We start from the raw sequence: 18,065 nt of genomic DNA, 5'->3' as shown, positions 1-18,065 counted from the left end.
AGTAATAAGATCAGTGACCTACAGGATTAGTTGTGAGGCAAAAACATACAGTCCAATACAAAGAAGTTACAGGTTAATAGTGTATCTGAAAAACTGGTACTTAGTGTCCTCTTCTCTCCTCATTAAGTCTTTGCAATAAATTAAATAATTTAAGCTGTAGATATTAAAGTAAAATGTTCTACTGTGCTTTCATTGCACTTTTTTTTTTTTTTTTTTTTTTTTTTTTTTTACAGTCCTTTCTTCTCTGTTCTCATCGTTTCACTCATCACTGAAGAACGGATGTTGTGGTTTGGGGTTGGATGTAGTGCACCCCATTCTTGGTTGCAATTACAGCATTGTTTGTATGAATCTTCATCTAGAGGTCTGGTTTTCTTGACAGAGATGTGCTGTTCCCATTCTCATGTTATCTGTTTGTCTTCCAGTTGTAGAAAAAGTAGAGGCTTAGATAAACAGAATATGTTGGGTGAATAAAATATGGAAGGCCACAGTATGGGTGTATCTTTTTGGCATTTACCTAATTATTTTTATTCCTTTTGAACAAATTAGTGGAATGTAACCAAAGAAATCTAATAAGCTGTTCTGTGTTGTTTCATGTTAAAGAATTGCATGCAAAGATGCAGATGCTGGTAGCTTCTTAAAGCCTATCTTTGCTTTCATCCAAACAAAGTTTCTCATGCATACCTCAGTAGTGCCTTTGCATCCTCAGCAGTTTTCTGTCCTCATTCTCATCTGCTCTATTGTCACCAACCCATCATACCACAATTGTATGCCTCTGTATAAGAAACACCTACATATTTAAAAATAATCTGCCACTCTCTACATCCTGATAGGTTACACAATATTTTATATGATTTTTTTTTTTTTGTTCAGTAAGCACCACTGTATTCTTCTTCCAGCATTCAAGCTCACTCCCCTTTCCTTGTCTCACACTTGCATTTGCCAGTACTGTATGCTCTGTTTGGAACAACATGTCTGTGCTGATTTGCCAGGCATCATATTTCTTCATTCAGAACAGTTAGGAATCTTTTTTAAAATACATTTCTTTAAGCAATTGTTTGCAATCTGAAAAGGGTAGTGTCTTGTGGACACTAAATATAACAAGGATGGAAAAAAGCATCTGTTCCACAAGCCACTGTGTAAATTATTTTGTGGAATATGTGTAGAAGTGACTGTATTCCTCTTTGTAAAGACTTAGAAGCCAAAATATCAGCCATATCTATTAAAAAGCTAAGTACAAGGTGCAGTTGGAAGTGTTTCTATTTTGCAAAAAATACTATTTTGCAAAACCAAAATACTACTACTACTACTACTAATAATAATAATAATAAAGGGCCGGGGGAAGGGGGATTGGAAAGCTGTACAAATTAGAAATACTAATTTTTAAAGCATCTTCTATTACCTATGGGGATTTGAACAAAAAGTCTTCTGGTGGTTTTGAAATCAAATCTAGAGAAATTGCTTGTCTTGCCATCACACAGACATGCTAAAGAAGCCAATCTTGGGTTTTCTTGTGTTCTAGCTTCAGCAGGTCATACTTTAAAAACATAAAAACAAACAAATAAATAAATAAATAAAACACATTAAAAAAAAAAAAAAAAGACAGTTGCAGAGTGCTGGTTATCATAATACACATTTAATTGATTCATTGCACATTTTTGACATTGTACTTAGAGACTTTGGATCCAGTGGCACATACAGCTCAGCTGGCAATAAGATATTTAACTTCAAAGAACTAGAATTTAAGAGCATTTTGATGGCTGATAGTGTTGTTTAATGTCAAACTGGCATTCCTAGAAAAATAACCCCATGCACAGGTTGCTGAGCAGGTCTGTTTTAGATCCCAGCAGCATCACCACCCCTTCCCATCAGCTGAGGCACTTTCATTCCCATCCCCACTGGGTTAGAGGTGCTCCATATGGAGCCCATAAAGATGAGCTACAGGTGTTTTATGAGGAGTGCTCACTGGACACGGGTGCATTACACGGATCCTTCTAGATGTGGATGAGGTCACTATTCTGAAGAAGCATACAGCCAGGCACACATGAAGTATCATTACATGAGGATATGAAGTGTCTCTATAGAAAGAATAAACATTATGAAACTTCTGCTGACAGTTGTGCAGGTTCAAGGAGCTGTTCTGGTCAGACAAGGGGTTGTTGTTTGCCAAATGAGGTGTCAGATAAAAAGGTTACCAGCAGATTTTTAGGGAAAAGCATGCAAGTGTTCACTTGTACAATGCTGGATTGAGCTGGTTGATTTAAGACAAAGTGGCTTAAGATCCTTCTACCCACTCTTATAAATCACCGTATTCACAACAGGATCAGCAGAAAAGCATGTGTGGCTGCTCAAGAGGCTGTGCAGTTGCAGTCCAGCACACTAACATAAACTAGAGTGGATTTCAATTTACTTTTTAGCATCGGTGGTGATTTAAGCAACAGGTTGCACTCTATGGTTAGGAGGTCAACATTTGTGGTTTCTATTTAATTTGCCAGAATTTCCTTTCTTTTGTTTTCTGTTTTCCTTCTTTAGACATGACTTCTTTTACCTCTAATACCATCCTTTTCCTTATTGCAACTGTTGAAAGCTTTTTTTATTTCTTTTAAAGTCTTCTGTAGTGATATAAATATACCCTGAGCCTCTAATTATGGTATTTTTTTTTCTGTGCCACCTGCAAGCATTTACCTTTTTAGCTGCACAGTTAATTTTCTTTAAGTTACTTATTTTATGTAGTTTCCCTTTTTAAAACTTAATGCTATGTGATGGGCTTTTTTGGCCTTTTCTCTTCTCCAAAGGTATTGCATTTGAACCTGTTTGGTCACTGTTACAGGCTGCTCTTGTGTTGTTCGTGGACTCAGCTCTCAAAATTACCTCTCTCTTGTGGGTTTTCTAAACAGTTGCTCTAAAAGGCAGGCTTTTGTGATGTCTGAAAATGTAACCTCAGCATCACAGCCCAATGAAATATTTACAGTGTCAATATGGGGAGCTCCAATGTCCTACTAGTGCTGCAATTCTTGTCCATGCAGATTTGAGATGAATGAACCATTCCTTGTAGCTAATATATGGATTCAGCAAGTTAGGTAATTTTAGTTTAATTCATACCTCCACCAGTTGTAGGAGTGCTTGCTTAATCCTGTAAAAGTCTTTGAAAAATTCAGACTAGTGGGGTCACTGACATAACTCTGCAGCTTTTGATTAGTTATAATGTACACACATTATTACAATTCATTATTCTCAGTACAATTGTTCAATAAAGCAGCAATGGATGAAAAAAAAAATATATATCATTAAATTCTCCAAATACGGCCTGGTAAGTGACTGGCTGCATCTTGCATTAGTTTACAACAGATTAGAGTGGAAGGCTTTTTGTACTGATGAACTTCAGAATTAAAGCTGGGAATTCAGACAAAAAATAATGATTTCAAGCAGCTTTTTTCATCTCCAGTAATAGATACAATTGACTCTATATTCATATATTCATACGGTATCGAAGTTTCCCTGGATGTCTTGTGTAGTGAACTGACTAGATGAGGTTCAGTAATAGAACATATAAAAGCTTTCAGCAGGGACTGGTTAGGCAGCTTACGTAGATCAATTTAGTAACATCAGTTCCACACTGCTGTGCTAATTTACCCCAGCTGAGGTTCTGGGCATCAATCCTTTTATTGTGTCTTGACTTTTCCAGCACATAGGTTAAGCAACATTTGATAACCATATGCTTAGCGTATTGTGCCAGCAGAATAGGACTTAGAAGGTGGAGTGTGGGAAGAGTGGGAATAATTGCAAACGTGTATTGTTAGATTTTATTGACTTCAGTATGTGGCATAAATACAATGTCAGCTTCTCTATAAAACAAGGCCCCATGTGGAGTCAAGACACACAGTGAAATCCTGTAAATAGTAGTAAAGGAGTCTTGAAATGATGTGGATTTAATTGATTGTATTTTCTTCTAAGGTTATGTCTTAAAAAAATTAGCAGTCCCAAAGTAAACACTTAAAAATGCAAAACCAGTATGTAAATGCATGTCTGATGTGTCAGACATCTGAAGCGTGTCTGAGTCTTAATGTTTTGTTTCGGCATCCATGAGTAGGCAGAAAGCTTTTCATCAGTTATGCAAGAGAGCAAGACAAAAAGCTTCTCTTAATAACTGCCCCCTTTTGTACTTGTGCTCTTGGAGGAGCTGTAAAATAGTTGCTGCTGCTTATCTGGTTATGCAGGGGCTACTGAGATGAGTAGTCAGAGAATTTTAACTTCCTTTGGACATTTTGATGATTAGCATGCATCCTCCTAGGAAATCTGGTATGGAACAAGTGTGAATGATAGCCATCCAGGCAGAAAGCAGCTACAGAGAGAGGACCAAAAGAAAAGTGGATTGAGAGCTAAGAGCGTGCCAGTGGAAAACTCAACAGTGTAAACAGTGTCAGGCATCCGATTGTTCTGGTCTATTTTTGTGTAGTTTTATCTCTTACATGTAACAAAGGGTTCCTTTTCAAGTCTGAAAACAACTTGTTTTTAGAACTGAATGACATCTTCCGAGTGGGGGGAGAAATTGCAGTACATTGCAGGGAAAAATATTTGTGCCTGCAAACTTCTTCCTGGGAGTTTCAAAATAATAGAGCCTGTTTGCAGAGCTCTGGGCTTTAGTAAAAGTTTAAAGGAGGAAATACAGTAACATACCACAAAATGTCCCTTGGCTTGTGGAAGATCCTTCTGTGCTACTTTCTGGTTTTGTTACTATTTGTAAGCTGATTGGTGTTATTTTTCTGTATTTCCATTAGGGACAAGTCACCTAGCAAATCCTTTGTCTCTGTAGGTATGAAAAAAATAGGTGTTACTCATGAATACCAGCAGTTTTGCCTTCATGCCATTATCAAAACTTCTCATTTCAAAAGCCACCACTTACTAAGCATTTTAATTTCATATCTGTTAATGCAGAGACTCTGAACTGATTCTAAGGAGTGGAAAATGATGACAGCACATCACTGATTTTGTTATATCTTAATTACACACCAAGAATTAGTAAAAAAAATAAATAAATAGATTTTAGTCAACAGTGGGCATCCAAATCAAAAATGTCTCTTCAAAAATTGTTGTACTAAATCAGTTCCTGCTGTTTTACTACTGCAATAGAAATTATATCTTGGAGTCTGCAGGCATGGAAATATAGCTTGGAGTCATTGTGTTTTTGTTGGCTAGAAGCTGCCTTGGTAAGCAGTGTTGTATTTGCTCATGAACACACAAGATTCAGTGCAAGTCTGCTTACTGCCATCATTTCCTTTTGTATGCATTCCTAGATGCTTTAATGCTTTTAAACCCAAGTGCTGTCATTAAAATGTAATTACCTTTTCCTCATCATTTCCTCACGTGGCACAGCCTTAATTCAAGAGGATATGTAAATAAGATTGTGGACAGACTTCATTAAGCTCAAGGGACTGATGGCAATAGTCTTCCAGTAGAGGGGGTGTGGTGGACATCCTCCAGGTTATGGGTCTGAAACATCTCAAGTTACTCAGCCATATTTGTCAGCTTAACACCAGCAGGCTGCTGCATCAGCTAGCCGCGCTGACACCTTGCTTTGTTATGTTTCTGTGCCACTTCTACTTTCCCCCCTTGTTTAGCAGTCAAAGTGGCTGTTAGTGAGAGAGGCAAGAGAGCTTTCTTATCCTGCTCCTTCGGTACTTTAATGGGGGTAAATTCAGTTTGGTGTCACTTCACCTGCAGGAAGCATTGCAGTATATCCCTTATAGAGATTAATATCTGTATTCTGATCACATGTAACCATGCTAACGTATCAGTTATTAATATGGCACTATGACAGCAATGCCAAAAAGTTGGTGTTAAAATACTGGTTGTTGCAGACAGGTGTTTGTTTTTCGTTTTTTTTTTTTGAAATATGTTTGATGTGAACTAAATGTCTATTACTGTGCTTTATTTTCTACATGTTTGCAGGTTGTTACTGATACAATTTTGCTTTGTTAGAAATAGATTTTTAAAGTTTTCACCTATATCTTATCTGGGAGAAGCAGAAGTTCTGCTTTCAAAACCAGATCACTCTTTCTGATTATTTTTTTTTTTATGAGAAGCTCTGCTCTAAAATCTATACTAGAAAATGAGAAACCTTCCTGACACATTGTCACAGTTGAATTCTGATTTATGTGAGTTGATACAACCACACTCAATTTTTTTCTGTTAAAATACATTATTAGATAAATAAAACTGTTGTGTAGACACTATACAGAGCTGTATAGAGATGTTGCAGGGTTTTATTCCCCTGCACTCAGAGCTTCTCACAGTTTGGCTCCAGTTGCCTGTCTAGGGCCTCAACTGCCTACTAGAATACAAGTAACTGTTCCTATTGTTGTGCATACTTGTGGCTCAGTCTGTGATAGAAGAGAATTAAGAATATTTGGCAAGAATTATACAGAACAAGAATGTGCAAACTAAATCAGGACTAAATATTTCTGGTGGTGTGTTGACAATAGCAAGTACTGATAGATATGATTTTGGATTTAAAATCTCTATTTTGACAAGTCAGAAATGAGTAGACTTTAGTATCAAATACTATTAAAGGCTGAAGAGAACAGCTTAAGGTTAATATATTGACCAACATGACCTTCAAGCTGCTGTCTTTTTCTAACAGGCATTAATAGGATCAAAAATATGTTTCGATACACTACTTGCTGATTTGAAAAGTGAGTAGAGAATACTACTAAATTCAAATTTTTTATTTGACAGTCTTCCTGTGGGTCTGTGTTTCTAACTTGATAGTCAGTGTAATTAGTGTCAGTAACAACAGGTCTTTCCAAGAATCTGCACCTTCCTCAGTATATTTTTTCAAGGCTTATTATGACCCTAAAACCTGCCATTCTATATTGCATCTTTAGCTGCCTCCTTGATGCATGGTTGCTGCAGAAATAAAAATTGAATTCATTTAATTTAAAGCCTTCCTTCTTTATAGGCATTATTATGTATTGTTAGTAAGCAGCTGAAGGCTGATAGAATGTGCTGGATTTTGAATGAAGACCATCACAAAAAAACATCGTGTCCCACGTTTATTATTATTATTCTAATCACATTAGTATGCTACTGGTCCATGATGAAGATGTTGAAATTAAATGTTGAATTTTTAAAAACTAACTGATTTTGGAAGAATTGTTATTTTTCTGTAAGTCATTAAGAAACACTCTTTAGCTTATCTTGAATACAGTGTTTAAATTTTGTATATTTTTAACAGTTCATTTGTGTTGTTATAATAATTTGATTTAAAAAAAAAAAACACTGCATTTTAAGTGTTTACTAATAATATTCTGACAGAACCTACAGCTTTAGCATTAAAGGTTGAATGTTAACTAGAATTTCTTTATGTTATGTTGGCTGTTTGGACACTTACTTCATGTGCTTTGCTCTTTGCCTTAAGTACATATAATTCTTCCCCAGACCTCCCATGCTGATAAGTGTATGGGTGGAACGGTAGCTTCCAAGCAGGTCATTCACCCCTAAAGAAAACACTTTCAGGTCACAACATATAACCTGTATTATAAGAACAGCTGTGGGTACAATTCTAAAAATTAGTGTCCTGATTTTTACATTTTTTTCCTGATGTTTTTTGAATTTATTTATTTATTTATTTATTTATTTTTAGTTGAGAGGGAAAATCAGTTTTCATAGTATTAATACATTTGTCTCGCTCTCTTTTTTTTCTTTTTTTTTTTTTTTCTCTTCATAGATCAAAAAATACTTTGAACTTGAGCCACTTGCACGGGGAAAACGCTGGATTCTTAAACCCTGCTCCTTGGATGATATGGAGGCAGTAAAAGACAGCTTCTCCCTTCTAATAAACTTGTTGGAGGAGAGAGACTTCGAACCTTCAAGAATGTGAAACGCAAGAGAGAAGAGTGGTTCTCCAGGCATCACTGTACCTGTTCATTCTGCTCACAGCTTAATTATGGTGTGGCATCAAGGCAATGCTGTGATATGTTGTTCATACATAGTTAGTGCAGAATGTCCTTTTATTAAAATAAATACTCTGTGAACCAGGTACATGACTATTTCCAGTAAAGTTGTCTACACTACTGAAATAGGAAGTTCCTCTTTGTTTACCACTAGTTCTGCACAGTGCTTGTTGCTTTCTTGCATTGCCATCATCTTTGACAGGAAATTTTGCACGCACAAGGATAACATAGTCTATAAATGAGGAATTCTACCTGCTACTTATTTTTTAAAAATAACTCATGTCTTAAAGATTTGTGAGACTAATTTGTATTAGCTTGTTTACTGACACCGCATTCTGGAAAGCACAGCCAATGAAAACCTAAATATGATACTTTAAAGCAAGTAGTTTCATGTTAATGCAAAGGTTATTCTGAAGTTTTACTAAATGAAAACACAATCGACATGTTAGTTGATTCCTCCCCTAAAGTCACTGCATAACCTTGTCTAGGGCAGAAACATTATTTTGCTGGAAAGAAAAATAAAAGAAAGAGAAATTCTCCCTGAAAGAGAAATTTGCACACAGATGTGTGCGGGTAACAGTATTTGAGAAGAATAGGTGACATAAAAATGTTGGCCTAAGTAACCATATTCTTAGAAAATATACAGAAGTTGGGTAAAGTAATAATTCTTACTGAAAGTATTTTTTGATCAGAGAAGCAAAACAAATGTCTGTTAGTTCAGCTTTGGAGACTTTACTACTAGTTAGAATTGTAACTGATTTTAAATAAGGATTGCTTCCTTTATCACTCATTCATAGAGTGCTACTGTTATCAAAACAGTGCCAAGAAGGCATCTATACCAAAATGAAGGGCCTTCCAGTGTTTGTACTATAAGCTTCTCTTTTCAAGGGATTATAACTTGTTCTTTCAAACTTCCTCTGGGCTGCATGTTACTTAGAAGACAAAAAAGTATTCATTGGAAACAACATTTGTAATACATTTGGAAATATCCCATTTGGTTCCAGTAACATAGTGCATATTTCCTCTTTCCAAGTTTTCCCCATTGTGGGTTTGCAGTTTTTTTGGCTGACTTTTGTTGACTTTTAAAACCTTATAAACTGATTTTATCTGTTAAAGAAACATGCCAGGTTGCTGGTTCACCATGAAGTCAGTCACAACAGGGTATGTGCAGATCAGTCACTTGACTGGTGCACACCTTGAAGGTTGTGCCTTGTGCATGAGTGTCTGCAAACATAAACTGTAGTAATGTATCAGTGGTTCCTCATCAATTCTGCCTATGTTTTGAAACTCTTAGCTCCTTTTTCAGGGCTTTAAGCACCACATCTTTCCACTCTGAACATTTATTTTTTAAGTTTAAAGTTTATTGTAGTTTTTCACTAGCTTATTTGAGAATGAGAAAATAGCAAGGATCAGTTTTAAGGCTTATAAAAGCCATTTCTCCATTGCAGTTATACCCTTTGTTAAACAAAATGTTTTTACAGTTTTTGTTTACTTTTCTATTTCCATGGATTTCTTGCATTGCTCCTTCAGAACTGTTTCTACTCAAATGCATGGCCTAAAGATCACTGTTTTAACTCACTTCCTATTATCAGAAAGAAGCTGGGAAAACTGGTAAGCTACTTGTTTAATGTTGTGACAGGATAGGCAGAAAGCTTTGCTCAGAAGTCTGAAGGACACTTTGCATTGTTTTTCATGCCAGGTCAATCGTCTCACTCCTCATACTCTTGGAAAAACCCAAGAACTGGAACTGTTCATTTCAAAATATAAAGGGGATCACAATGACGGTGCCAGTTCTCTCTCCCCATTGAAGTGACCCAGTTGCCCATTAGTTTCTTGTGTGTAGGCAACGGAGTCTCCTTTCCCTGAATTTGTAGAGGAGTGAGATCTGACGTGCAGCTCCACTCTCTCTCTTAGCTTATGTGAGTTTAGAGGTTACAGAGTCCCCAGATTTCCACAAGGTCTCCAGATTTCTCTCCTGGTTAGGCACAATGAAAAATAAAAGATAGTGAAGAGGAGCAAGAGATTATTTCCCAGAGAATGTAGGCAGTTTGGGGAGGTAAAAAGAGGGATTCAGAGCTTTTACTGTTTTTTCATTGAGCATTAGTAGATGACAAATTAAATCTTTTTACTGTTTCCCCCTTTCTTGCTCATATTAAAGTTATGGACCAAAAAGTACAAAAAGTTAAAATAATCCCAACTCTATTGCATTCTTGGAACTGTACTTATTTGTACCATCAGTGTTTCTGGTCCAAAGACTTTGAGTTCCTGACTTTATATTTTGGTCATGATTTCCCAACTATGCACTGTTGGAAGGTGCTACCCAAGTAACATCGAAAAGGACCAACTAGTCAATGAGAACATGGCTTTGGCATGTGCCAAGGTGCAGTCAGACTAGGACATTTTGATGCTTAATGCATTTTCTTTAGAAAAATACCAGTTGCATAGGAACAGTGATTTATTTTTCACAATGATTTTGAATATGTGTTTTCTTACTAACACAGTGATCATTCCTCACCACAGGTTGAAACAATACCTCATAATTGCTTAAGGCTAAGACCAACACTTAACTTTACTTTGAATGTAGTTCTTCTGTGGTTTTGTGTTGTGGATGGACTTAATGGATATGTACCTTTTTAATGTCTATAAACCCCTTCACCTTTTTATGGAGGGATTAAAAATGCTCATAGTGGCTCCCAACATCACACTTCCTTGTCTAAAGTGTTTTTGAATACTCTGGCTATGGTAGAATATGTAAGCACCATGCAATTTTTATTCGGATGACCAATCTTATTATTATTTTTTAATCTTTTCACATGTGTTCATCATTTAGATGAAATAAACTTGGGCACTAGGCTCTACTTTCCATGCAAGTTCATTAAGGAGTGAACACTGTCTTTTTAAAAAAGATACCATGCTTTAATGTTCTTTAGACATCTGTTAAATTACTTTGTGTGCGTGTGTGTGTGTGTGTACGTGGATGTGCCCACATTGGGCTTCTTCTCAGACCTGTGGCTGTCTGCAGCGTCTCAGCCGTCAGAATGAAAACATTATCAATCAGTATCCAACAACAGCTGGTTTTGACAAGCCTCTGTCTGCTGTCTAATGCTGTACAACTTGTCAATAAGACTTCTTTGTCTACCCACTCTGAGCTGGTAATCTTACTGCTTCCATGTTGTGTCCTGTACTTGTACTTCTAGCATTTGTATTGGGGAAAAAAAAAAAAAGTTAGAACTTAGTGTGTTTTGATATTATTTCTTGATATATAATGTTCCATGTGTATCTTAGCTTGCCTCTGTACAAAAATCTATGATGTATTATTTCATTTAACTTCTTGCATTTCATTATATTTATAGAGTTGCAGATTTTTGTACCGTATTAGTTAATACAGTTGCCTTTTTGTAATGGCAATTAATTTATATTACAAAAGTTTGTATCTTTACTGTAGTTAAGAGTATTAGTTAACTGCCATATTATCTTGACTTTATACTAAAAATACAGTGTCTTTACACAAAAGTTGACCCATTCAGGTGGGTAACTGACAGATATGAGGAACTTGTACTGTTTGTGATTTATACATGATTTCCACTATCCAAAAAAAAGAAAAAAAAAAGAAAAAGTATGAAAGAAAAAAAAAAAAAAAGAAAATAAACACTGTGTAGAATTGAGTTGCTCAGTTTGGATTTCTTGAGTAGTAACCAAGTCTAGGAACATGGTGTATTACCTCAATATTGAATCTTCAAAGTAACTTATTTACTCTTAGATGAAAACAAATTATTACTGCATAATCATTGCTAAGTTATACATACCTACACATTTCTGTATATATAAAAAATTGAAACCCCTGAAAGTTGGCTGATTTATTTCCAAAGCAAGATGGTGTTACTTGGAAAATATACCTGAAAGATATTGCAGATTTTTTTGCTGGAACAGAAACTGGAATAATATTTTTGTGATTATTCCATAATGGTAAACCAAGGAACATGTTTATGTGAGTAGAAAATAATTTTAAATAAAATGGCATAGTACATATTTAAAAAAAAAAAAAAAAAAAAAAAGATGCTGCAGAAGTTGAGCAAAGTAAAATACTACGGGAAAAACAAAAAGCTTCTGAGAAAACTCTATGCTATGCTATCACTGTTTGAGAAGAAAAAACACTTACAGCACAAGTTGTAACACAGCACTGCTGAGCTGGACTGAAGATTTCTGATTCAGCTCCTGAGGTATGCTTTTTTTTTTATTTTATTATTTTAAATCTGCCTCTTAACCTGACACCAGGACGGAAATGAAAGATTTGTAAACTCAGAATATTTTCTTCATTCTTTTTTGTTATATAAATAGGAACTGAAAATCTGCTAATCATGCCTCATTTGATAGCTCTTTAAAGAATTTTCATTAGCTCATTAGCCCTTTGACCTAATAGTTCAAACAAATAAAAACATCTGTTTCTGTCAGCTGTAGGGTTAGTCATCCAGGGCCTAGGTTAACACAAAGTTGAGAAAGTCCCGTATCCTACATGAAAACAGAAACCATTCCCTTTTCAGTATCTGCAGTTGAAAAAGAGCCCTGAAATCAAGTAGGGCTGCTGAGATCTGTTGGGTAAAGGTACTGAAAAAAATCATTACCCTGCTCAGCTCTCATGGGTGAACTGACTAACGTTATTGTGTGGGATGGACTGAAGATCAAGGCTAATGGAACTAGTTATGAGACATTTATACTTAATGCTAGCTGCTTTTAATACATTTTAAATTTTATCACAGCTATATTTATAGAAGCCAAAATATGTTGTCTATACTGCTTGTTCATTCACCAGATTTCATGGGAAAATGAGTTCTAGTGGGTTTTGATGAAATATATTCAGGACAGCCTCATTTGTGGAGTGAGTGTTTGTATGTCAAACATGCTAAGCACTTCCATTTATGATGTCTCAAATATGCCTTCATTTTTGAATCACTGAAACTGTCTAGAAAAGGCAGATATTCCAATGTGAATACTGGTGTTAATAGTAGTCTGTGCAGCTCCAATTACCTGTGGCAATAAGGTGGGGAGAACAGAAGGAACAGATTTTAATCTTCTGGTTGTCTGGTTTACAGTAAACCCAACAAGACTGCATAGCAAACGGTCCTATGCTGGTTTGGGATTACTACAGAAAAAGAAGGTGTTAACAGAAGGTGTTAAAAGGATGACTGGTAACCTATGCTCAGCCATTCTAGTATTATGGGAATGGAGGGCCTTACTGTCTGAAAATAGCGTGGTTTTGGTAAGAAGAATAATTGTGAAGAAAAGCTGATATATAGTTAACTTCTAAACACAGAAACATTTCTTCTCGTATGAAAACGCTATACATGTATTTGAGAACCTGCCCAAATGCTAGTAAGATAGATGCATGTTGTATCTTTCTATTACACTTGTATGCAACATGAAGAAAGCAAATCACAATTAATTTTCTTAATTCTCACTATTAGATTGTGAGCTAAAACTGAGAAAAAATAAAACCAGGAATCACAGCACTCTTTTTATATCTGTCACCTTGAAGCAGCGAAATGCTGTTGTTCATTTTTATTACTATGCCATGTAACTATAATATATTGCATTTTAGTGTGCCGTGGAAGGAATTTGCATGTATTAAGTAAAACAAGATAAAAATAAATCCTTTTGTGGTTTGGCAGCTTCCATACATGAAGAACTGCCCTCTTTCTAAGGAGACATTTACTGTTGGAGTACAGAAGTCTCATATTATAGCTTTGTTATAAATTATTGCTAACTGAAATGCTAAATCATGGCAATCCCAAACAAAAGATCCAGTACTGGATGCTATTAATATCTTGCACAGTCCCAAAGACACTGTGGAGGAGAGAGCAAAATCATGACTTGCATATACATGCTGCAAAACCAAACCACGTTTTAATGGCCAATCACACAGCAAAGTATTTGGTATTTTAACAATGTGACAGTCTTGGATTTGGAAGGTTGATAGATTTTTCAAGATCAAAAGGGCATTTTGTAAAAAGTTTAATTTTATGGTAGGTTACATTTTGGGCTTGTCAACTTTGACACAGTCCCTTTAAAGCAACAATTCCTGCTGTGTGTTAAGGCTGTCACTTTAAATTTTTTCTATTATAGAAATGAATGCATTCTGCACTCTGTTAGCACATGCTAAAACAGCATTTCCTTTCCAGTGTCACTATCTCATTTCCACATTTCACATACCTATTTTCCACTAATACACAGCTTGCTATTTTTTGAAACAAAAGGTTAACATGCATCTCACAGATGACTGTGTGCTATAATGTTTGATAACATATCCTCAGAGAAGACTATGCTCCAAATTATGAGTAGATTCCATTTTTTAAACTTCTATGTAGTACTATTGCATAACATTCGTAGACTACATTTCTGCCAGTATCAAAATCATGTAGTTTTAATGCTTCTAACAACAAATGTCTATTAGCAGAACTATGTCAGAATTATTTTATTATAGCATTCACACGTGTGGTGTCTTAGGAAGATGTAGAGATTCAGGACATGAATTAGATTATATCATTTAGAATTAACATCGATTAAATGGCAGTAACTTGGAAATTGCTTTTTTGTTTAACAGTGAAGTGAACAATGTAGTCTCATCATTGCCTCAGTATTTATCTTCCCACAGATAAGAAATGAGCACTTAATAATGTAAATTATAACAGCTTTAGTCTGTCTTTACTAAATTGCTTTCTTGCCAATGACATAGTTTGAATCCTCCATGGTTTATTTCTATGTTAGTTGAAGCTGAAAGCCTGAAAGCCTTCCTTCAAGTATATGAAACTAACATTAATAAACAAGCAAAACAAACAAACCAATAAAAATTCCCAAATGCTAATTGCCTTTGCAAAAACTTTTTATTATTTTTATGCATGATTTGCAGGAGTGTGACTGATGCAGGAAAGTTCATTGTTTATCATTAAAATAGAGAGCATGACCTTTTGGTTACAGTAAATACAGTACTGCAAGTCTGGTAAAGTCATCACACATACTAAAGGTACTGAGACCATTTACCTCACATTCCTCTCTATTAGCTTCCACAATTAACATGATCCACAGCTGAAAAAATAATTCTAGTTGTCAGTGATAAATGGGGTGAAATCGTCAATCACTGTAGTTGACAATATTTTTTTAAAAAAGATATTGCAAACAAATGTTTACCTAAAGATAGCGGTATGTTGTTGAGATTTTGTTCCCTGGGGTTCCCTCATTTCATTTACATGGCAAGCTGACTTTAGTGTTCACTTTCAGACTAAAGAAGGTTGGTGGTTGTTGTTTGCTTGTTTGTTTTTTCCTTTTTCCTGTAGAGTTAAGAGTACCTAACATTCAAACACAAAAGTCTTTTGCAGAACCAGGAACATTCCTGGTAGCCCTAGCTCTGAGATCTGAAACAGAACCTTAGCTCCTTGTTTGTTTGTTTTCCTTTCTTACTCTGTTGTGTGGACCTGAGATTTTGGTTCAGGACTGCCTCCACTGAGAGGTGCTAGTAATATAGGATTCTCCTACTATGGGCTTTATAAATACATTGGTTATTTTTAGCACTTGCTTTTGATCTCCAAATAATTTTAATATCAAGGTCAAATGCTGTACAATATTTTCATATATTGATATATTGGTGACAGACATTAAAGAAATGGAAACTGTAGAAAAGAAATCTCATTTTTAATATTTTTTTTTCCTTCTCGACATTGAGAAATCTTGCATAAAACTGCCTTGGAATCACGAATCTTGTTCTGGTTGATTGTGAGTGATTCAGCAGGCAGTTTTGCCTTCAGGTTTGGGTAAAATTAAATGGAAGAAAACTGTTTCCTCTTCTAAGTCTGGCATTTTATAATATCAATACTAGTGATTTGCATGTTCTCAAACAGATCATATGCGGGCACCACTTCATGTCTAACCTGTTTAAGACCTGAAGGAGGTGGTTAAGCCCAACACTAATCAATGTTTCCAGTTGCTGGTTTGAACCTTAAATTCCTGTCTGCATGTAACATTTAAAAAATATACTTGATATTAAAAGACCTGTTTTTAAACAGGTATTAAATATACGCTTGATACACCCTTGATATAAATATGGCCTTGATATTAAAATACCTGTTTATGCAATTCCCTTCCGTGTCATGTAAGTGTGCCTTCAAAGTGGTTGTTGAGGCAAACATAGAGTTCCCCTTACACTCAAAAGGATCAGTTATCTCCAGATGAGCCACAGTATTGTGGCCTCTCTCCATCTGAGAGTGCACAAAGACACATTTCTCACCAACTTTTTTTTTCTGTATTTGCATTTTTTGTTTGAACCTGTCTACTTTTAAGACAGTGAAGAACTCTAATTCATTCAATAACTGATCTGTGATGACGGGTTCATCTTTTTGTAATGCAGGAGTTGTGATTGAAACTACAGCTTACAATGCAAATAGTAACTAGAAGATGCTACAGTTAATGGACTGGCTATCATTTCAACTAAAATGATCAGATATGCTTGGACCCAGCTGACTGATGCTGAAAATTGATTCTCATTTGCTAATCCTGGGATTAAATCAGAAAAAGTTGGCTATGCAACTAATGCAGAGGGGAAAGGTAGTTCTACACCACCAAATTGCTTGAACATTCATTCCATTTTCCATGTAGACAAGAGTCATAAATAGACATAGGCTAGTTGAGCAAGAGGGGTGCAGAAGGTTAGCCCAGTGTAATTGGTGACACAGGCCACAACCAGGCACTGACTTCTCTGGCTCTGTGGTGGGAAGTGGGGATAACCATCTGCCTGAGCCTAAGACCTGTAGACGATACGGTTTTTACTGTGTACACCACAGCACTGATGGCAGATGCTGGTTTGAGGAGATACTGGTAGTGATTCCACCTTGCCACCTCACTGAATCATACTGACAAGCTGTTCCTCCAGAGAGGGGCTCCAAAGTCCATGCTGCTCACCTGCAGCACAAGAACTTCTGCCACAAGAACCACACGTAAATTGTTGTGAACCTGTGGGGTTCAATAGCCTCAAGCCGGCCATGCTGGCTTCCCAAGATGAGCCCTTTACAAAACGATGAAAGAAATTATGAAGTGGGAAAAATGGTAATGGTTGCATGCCTCCACACCTGTCATGCTGTGTTACAATGTCAGTCTTTGACTGTTGGTCCCATAAAGGTGTCGTTTTTTTCATGTTATTAAAGCAATTACAGTTATTATACTAAATTTGTCCTTTCTGAAGGGAGCAAGAACAAATGAGGGAGGATTTGCATACAAATTGAGCCTGGGTGTGGGGGGAACTCACAGCAGGCCTGCTCAGCAGACAGGCAAGGCAGTGAGGAGGTATTACAGAGGAGCAGGGCCTGGGGCCACTCTCCCTCATGGCCCTTTGCTGGTGACCCTTTGAGGAATGTCTCCCAGCTGTCTGGTGGATTCATCTGAAGGAGAGGCGGTCTGGCGTACTGTCATCCCGTGCAGATCAAAGCCTGTTCCTCAGTCAGAGGAGATGGGAAGACCTTGTGCTGCCCCAGGGGAAGGCCTGTCCTCTGATGGGTGACTCAGGCTTCAGTGCTGCTTCTGACAGAGAAGTGCCGCCCTGTAGCAGGATAACTGGTACATAACTGTCCCCGTATGTTCTGGGGAGTACCGGCTTGCCTCAGTTATGACAGCAGCCGTGTTTGAGCATGCAGTACACCCCGGTGAGTTGCCAAGCCAGGCAGGTCTTCCACATGAGTTGTCTCCTGGGAATTGTGTCAGGAAGGGCGTCAGATCACCCATGTGAGTGTCTGTGGTTGTGAAGTGATGCTTCAAAGCTGTTTTAAATGGAAATGAGTTGGCTCTTGGGCATGGGAAACCATTTGGGATGTCCTGGTTTCCTGCTGTGCTGTCCCTTGTGACAGGAGGAGGGTGCTACTAACTCATCCAAATGTTAATGAAAACTTAGGAAACTTTTATTTTTCCCTGGGTGAAGTTTTATACCTCAAGTCACTGCTACACAAACTGTGCTGCCATTAAGATCAGTGGAGCAAATGTAATGCAAGCACTTGGTCCCCTTTAATGAACTGGTGATCTCAGAGACATGCCATGAGCATTGTCGCCTACAGCCTTTCTGTTTCTTCCTTGACTTGGAAA

At 36.7% G+C, this 18,065-nt stretch overlaps 1 protein-coding gene across 2 annotated transcripts in view; it reads left to right on the top strand.

The window, feature by feature from the left end:
• The window catches only part of ARL15 (ARF like GTPase 15), a 219,082-nt gene extending 208,260 nt beyond the window's left edge, over positions 1 to 10,822 (top strand). The window contains exon 7 of one of the 2 annotated variants that reach the window (XM_084503120.1): positions 7,724 to 10,822. In XM_084503120.1, the coding sequence (XP_084359246.1) occupies positions 7,724 to 7,876 (153 nt within the window). In that variant the 3' untranslated portion in view covers positions 7,877 to 10,822. The remainder of the gene's footprint in view (positions 1 to 7,723) is intronic. The other variant, XM_084503124.1, reaches the window with a different exon arrangement.
• Positions 10,823 to 18,065: the final 7,243 nt, after the last annotated feature.

This window comes from Aythya ferina, assembly GCF_964211825.1.
Source record: "Aythya ferina genome assembly, chromosome: Z".
Lineage (NCBI taxonomy): Eukaryota > Metazoa > Chordata > Aves > Anseriformes > Anatidae > Aythya > Aythya ferina.
Note: the sequence above shows the minus strand (reverse complement) of the source record. Positions and strands in the feature narration are given on the sequence as shown.